Genomic DNA, 6,432 nt, shown 5'->3' with positions numbered 1-6,432 from the left:
GAGATGATTGTAGATCACAAACCACATTTTTCCGCATTTTGAGATATACTCTGATATGAAATGATTTAGTGACATACTTTGGTCTTTTTGGGTTGTATGACAATGTTTTGGATTACTGTTTTTATAAAATTAAAAATAAAATTTTTGGGTCTTATTTTCGGGACGTTACAATGCCGGTAATACCTGTATTTCTTGTAGTGCAATTTACTCTGTGTAGATTGGCTGAATGCAGAAAACCTTCCACTGGATGACGATCATGATTTTCACGAAATAAATGAATTTAACAAATAGTTTGCAAAATCATAAAGACATTGGTTTAAAAGATTTGATATAAATACAATTTGCAAATTTAATGAATTTGGCAAATAATATGTGAAATCTATCTCCTAAAAAGCTATTTGGCTAATTATTTGAGACTATTTTGGTTAGGGATGTAATTTAACGAGTCTAGTCGAGCCGAGTAGTGCTAAACTTGAAGCTCGACACGCCTAAAATACTCGAGCTCGAAGCTCGACTTGAACTCATCTCGAGCTCGAAGCTTGACTTTTGACTTGAACTGGTCTCGAGCCTAAATTTGAAGCTCAGACTCAACTCGTGAAATACTTGATACTATTGAGCTCAGATTGCGAGATTTTTTCGGATTGTCCGAAGTTAAAAAAAAAAACTTAAAATCATCCAAAAAAACATTCCACATGCTTTTTTACATTGTTCAAAATAAGAAAAAAATTCACAATAAACCATTTAATATCAATATATTATCAACCATCTATGTCATTGTTTTACATATATATCCAAAATACCAAAAAAAAACATTGTGAAAAGGTTTGAAATGCAACTTAAATCCTTATTTTTTAACGGACGCTTAAAGCTAAAAGTGTTTAAATGTTTTAGTAATTAAGAAATATATAAAGGGTAAAATGTAATTTTATAAATACTCGATTAAGCTTGTGAGCTTTATGAGCCCAATATTTTACTACTCGAGCTCGGCTGGATAAGGTACTCTTGAGTAGCTTGAGCTCAAGCTCGACTCAATTAAAGTCGAGTCGATTTCAAGTATTTTCCAAATCGGGCTTGAGAATATTGTGAGTTGTCTCGACTCCTTTACACCTTAGATATTGGTTAACTTTGCCGACATTTTAATTGTAGTAGAAGTTGAAAAATGTGGTCATATTGTTTTAGCATATTAGGTTTTTTTTTGAACGACAAATTTAATATACTATTAAATTATTTATAAATTCACCTATGTATGTCACAGACGAAACTTTAAACCATCGACCTCAACAAGGGAATGGAACACCTGATATTGCTGAATTGGAATTCTATATAAATTTAACGAATTGTTATGTACTTGTTCTATTTTTTTATACAATTTTACCATTTATTGTTTACAATGTATTAAACTTTACAAAGCAATGTATTAAACTTTACAAAGTTAAATCTATTTAAATCTATTGAACCTATTAAATGCCAACTTGACATTCCATTATAAGAGTTCAATCGTTCTTAGAGTTTATTCAATCATTCTATTAAAACATTAATTATGGATGCTATGTAGATTTTAGGAATTCTGCATGGATGTTTTGTCTTGGTTTACTAAATGAAAATGCTTTCATGTATATGCCTACTTGCTGTGGGTGATAAGCACATACATATGTTTCTGAGTTGTCGCTATGTATCAGAATATATGAGGTAATTTCTTGGTTATCATGTGGAAATTGTGTTCACATAATATCATATCCGGAGTACTTTTCTTCTGCCAACTGGCTACAAGCATATATTCTGAAGATATCCACCGCAGCCTCAGTGAAAAATTACATCTAGCATTTATATTTTCCATTTTCTTCTTTTAGATTGGTTGGAATTCTATCTTGAAAACCAGTAAAGAATCCAACTTTATTGCTCACTTTTTCTTAAATGTGCTTTTCGTTTTATGATTCTAGTTTGGTAGGTGGTTTCAGACTGTATATAACTGGTGTAGAACTAGCTGATTCAGATAAATCTGTTGGTAACCCATTTTCGTAATTTTCCCACCACCTGACAGTTGTTATAAATAGACACAAACAGCCCTTCGATCGTTTCAATTATCATTTACTGCAATAACAAAGGATTGAACACTATGAGCTCTAATCGTGGTTCCGGTCAGTCTTTTTTCTTTTTGCCCCTCTTTAACTGATCAACTGTCGATAACAACAAATTCACTTTTTCTTTTTTGCAAAACCGTTGTTTTTCAAACTCCCGCTATGACTACTTCTATAACTATGGATTTAGGGCTTAGAGTAATCCTACCATTGTTTTTAATGCTTAAATTATTGTTTCATTTAGATGATATATCTTGCATGGTTTGTAAAGATTTAATGGTTTAATAGCATTCTCCATATGTGCGTTTTTTTTTCTCAGGTAGTCGCAATCTTAGAAGAAACGCGTTGGAGTTCGGGAGGACTTTTGTGGTGATGCCCAAAGGAACTCACCAAGCAACTATTGTTTGGTTGCATGGCATTGGCGAAAAGGGTTCAAGGTGACTATGCATCTTTGGTCATATTAACTTTTAAGAACAATCAGTGGGCTCTACTCTTTTGGGAATAGAATATTGTGATATGACGATACATATATTCTTTTTTGGTTAAATTATCATGTTTTGTTCTATATATGGACTATGCATCGATGACCAATCTTCACAGTCAATTTTTGGAGTTTTCTAATCGAGTTTTCACTTTGAAAGAAAAGCATATGCTTGACGTTCTGAATTGACTTGAAGTTAAAGTTATTTTTATTTATCGAAATGGGGTGTTCCAAAAACAAATTGTGTTATTTCATTTGCTTATATAAAATGCATTAGAACATAAACATCTTGAATTAAAATAAAACATCTAGAAGTTTTTTGTCAATTTTGAATACGAAAAGTGTCTTATGCTCGAATCTTGACTGTCTATTTGAGATTGAGGTGGTCCTTAAATAAGCAAAGTAAGCAACTTGCTAGACCAATTCTATGATATCGAATAAAAGCAACTACAACATATGCAAAATGACTATGCATGTGTTTAACACGAATGGCGTCCGCACTCCACGTCCCATCACACATGCGACAATAAGAATTTATGGGTTCAGATTCCATTTCCTTTTGCCAATTTAGTAAAGAAAAATAGTAATGATGTTTGTCGTTCTTGCTTTACAGTTGGACTCAAATCTTGGAAACTCTGCCACTTCCCAATGTAACGATTTGAAATTTTCATTCATTTCTCAAGCAAATTCACTCATAACTTTCGTTATATATAACTATTGCGTAATTTGATTTATGATGTAGATCAAATGGATCTGCCCGAGTGCACCAACTCGTCAAGTAACTCTATTTGGTGGATACCCTTGCACTGCTTGTATGTTCTGTCTTTCTGAAATCCTTTAGTATTTAAAGGTTATGGAATAAATGATCATGCTTTTATGACATTCATGTTGATCTTATCAGGGTTTAATATGGAAAGCATGTCGGAAGATGCGTGTGATGATTTGGAGGGCTTAGATGCTTCTGCAACACATGTTGCAAATCTCTTGATTAGTGAGCCTGATGATGGTATGAAGGCAAACATAATTCTTAATAACCCTGATATATCACACTTAAATTACAACATTTTACTTTTCAAAATATTTTCAAGTTGCTACAATCACATAATTGTCTTGTTTTAACCGTTACAAAAACTGAAAATCATGAGAATTGTGTGAAATTATATATATATATATATATATATATATATATATATATATATATATATATATATATATATATATATATATATATATATCAAAAGTATGTTCCCCTTTCTTTAAATGGAAAGATTCATATACCATGTTTCCATAACAATTGAAAATTGAAAGTGATGTTCTTTATGCGACTATTGAAAATGGACCAAAGTGGGGCCATTAGAATTTAACGTTTTTAACTTCTTATAAAAATAAGAAATTTGCATGGTTATAAGTACTACCTTTTTTTATTGTATCAAATACATCTAAAAATACTCCATTTGAATGGAAAAAACCAAACCTTCTTCCTTACAATTTATATTTTCCTTTTACAGTTAAACTAGGGGTTGCAGGCTTCAGTATGGGTGCAGCTGTCGCTCTCTACTCTGCAACATGTCGAGCTCTTGGACAATATGGGAATGGAAACCGATACCCCATCAACCTTAGTGTTGCTGTGGCTCTTAGTGGCTGGCTCCCATGTTCCAGGTTTTACATATGTTTTTTGCAACTTACTATGCTCACCTAACATTTTTAGCTTTATTTTGCTAGTCCGTATTATCATATCGTTAGATTTGCTTAGTAATTTTTTTTTCTAGGAACTTAAGGAACAGAGTGGGAGTATCACAAGAAGCTTTAAGGCGCGCATCATCACTACCTATTTTGCTTTGTCATGGAAAAGGTATTTGCTTATAACTCAACTTCTTGTCACCAAATAAAGCCTGCTCCCGTATTATTGTAATCCAGTAGGGGAAAAGAAAGTTACACTGGTGCATCATGGTGATCAAGGTCACCCTTTCTTTTACTATACAAATCATGTTATGTCATGTTTTCTTACTTTGAGTGTTCCTATATTAAGGTTCCATTGTTTCGCGTGACTTTTCATGCACAAGATAACACGGACTGTATATGAAATATAACTTTGAGTGGAACTAAAACTCATGTCAATGGACGTATCTTCCACCTAAAAAGGGGAAACAAAGTTAAATAGGGATTTGCGATGTGAATGCCCTTTTGATCTTCATCATGAAGAATAATCCTAGAAAACTTATCATGTCCAATCCAATAGTTTAATACAATCTAGTCCCTCAAGTTTTGTCCCAAATAACAAATGCAACCATATAGTATATACGTAAGTAAGATATCAATCTTTGACCAATCCACAACATGATTTGTGTTTTTACAAACATCCCACCCCACGTACATATCTATATATATCCATGGGCATATATGTACACTTTTTTTTTTTAACAGCAAGACTTTATTAAAAAACAGTTAGAAGATGGAATTACAAGCTACAATAGATAGGGTTATCAACCCATGAGTCCCAAGACAAAGATCTCCCCCACTTAGCTCTATTTTTAAGCCACAAAAACCCTAAAGCTTTGACATCAAAAGCAAGAAGAGAAGGGTTTTTCACTTTGCTATTAAAGATCAAACCGTTCCTGTACGTCCAAATAACCCATAAGAAGGCCCTAGAGATCACATCCATGATATCTTTCTTTCTGTTGCCTTTTTTGTTGATTGAGTTTACTCCAATGAGGTTGTCCAAAGAGTCATTTTCATTGAAAGCATCCTTCCACCACAAGCGTAGAAGTGCTCCTAACTCCCTAGTGGTTGAACAATCTTTAAATATATGATCTTCATTCTCCTCAAACGCATTACACATCGGGCATAACGTACTTGGAATACCCACCCCCCTCCGAGCAAGGTTAGCTCTCGTCGGTAATCTACCAAGTCTAGCACGCCATATGAAAATGTTGATTTTCCCTGGAACAATGTTAGTCCAAACCGTAGGCGTATTGGTAGACTCCAAGAAGCTTTTGTCAATTTCTTTCCTAAGGGAAGATACAGTGAAATCGCCACTAGCATCAAGATACAGGGAAGATACACCTATTTCTTGAAAAACGAAAATGTATCTATTATAGTTTAGATGTCGGAATGTACATCTTCTCATGGATGCTGAAGCGTAACAATTATCTTTTTGTCTATAGGATGATATATGTAGTTGACATGTATCCTTGTTTTGCTGAAATTATAAAAAGATAAAGCAATTGCATATAGTTCAGTAGTTCATGTATATGGTCATTGTTTCAGTTGATGATGTGGTAGAGTACAAACTTGGAGAGAAATCAGCACAAACCATGTATTCTGCTGGATTTCAGAGCGTAACATTTCGAACATATAATGGGTAATTCTTGTTCTTTGATTATCTTGAGGACTTTTTCTTAAATTTATACTTATTAATTAATTTTATTTTTCATTCAGGCTTGGTCATTACACAATCATGGAAGAGATCAATGACGTTTGCAGTTGGCTCATTGCATGCTTAGGGGCGTGATTAATATCTTTCCGTTTTCTCCATTGTGGATTTATGGGCATTTCGGGGTTGGGGTTGGGGTATAATAGATAGCATATAATTAACTATATATGTAGCATAAGAGCAAGTTTATTGTATTAAAACTCAATAAAGTTGATATCTTTGCAAGCATTTGCAAAGATTTATCAACTTTCTAAGTTGGAATATTTGTCTTTTTTACATTTTAAGATATTGAAAAGAAGTGAAGGTGACATTAATTTATATATATTTTTCTCTATTATATATTATAGACAAAATTACACTAATCGTAATTGCCTCAACGGACAGTTTGTGTCAAAAGTTGACCGTTAATATATCCTTACATGTCCTACATGTGAGGGTAT

The 6,432-nt window shown here is 33.1% G+C and overlaps 1 protein-coding gene across 1 annotated transcript; it reads left to right on the top strand.

Annotated features, from left to right (window-relative positions):
* The first annotated feature begins 2,016 nt into the window (after positions 1-2,016).
* LOC145119891 (uncharacterized) lies at positions 2,017-6,170 on the top strand. Its single transcript, XM_079055657.1, has 9 exons — positions 2,017-2,138; positions 2,398-2,515; positions 3,173-3,209; positions 3,302-3,371; positions 3,461-3,565; positions 4,068-4,218; positions 4,329-4,411; positions 5,827-5,920; positions 5,998-6,170. The coding sequence occupies exons 1-9, from the start codon at positions 2,117-2,119 to the stop codon at positions 6,068-6,070; spliced, it is 753 nt and encodes a 250-aa protein (XP_078911783.1). The 5' UTR covers positions 2,017-2,116; the 3' UTR covers positions 6,071-6,170.
* The last annotated feature ends 262 nt before the right edge of the window (positions 6,171-6,432 follow it).

The sequence above is a fragment of the Lactuca virosa genome, chromosome 6, assembly GCF_052849685.1.
Source record: "Lactuca virosa cultivar CGN04683 chromosome 6, Lactuca_virosa_CGN04683_v6, whole genome shotgun sequence".
NCBI lineage: Eukaryota > Viridiplantae > Streptophyta > Magnoliopsida > Asterales > Asteraceae > Lactuca > Lactuca virosa.
The sequence above is the reverse complement of the archived record's forward strand: the minus strand, read 5'-3'. Positions and strand labels throughout refer to the sequence as shown.

Coding starts and splice junctions, on each gene's coding strand:
- LOC145119891 (XM_079055657.1), top strand. CDS start 2,117: ATGAGCTCTAATCGTGGTTCCG. Junction 2,139..2,397: donor GAGCTCTAATCGTGGTTCCG/GTCAGTCTTTTT, acceptor TTTTTTTCTCAG/GTAGTCGCAATCTTAGAAGA. Junction 3,210..3,301: donor AAACTCTGCCACTTCCCAAT/GTAACGATTTGA, acceptor TTTATGATGTAG/ATCAAATGGATCTGCCCGAG.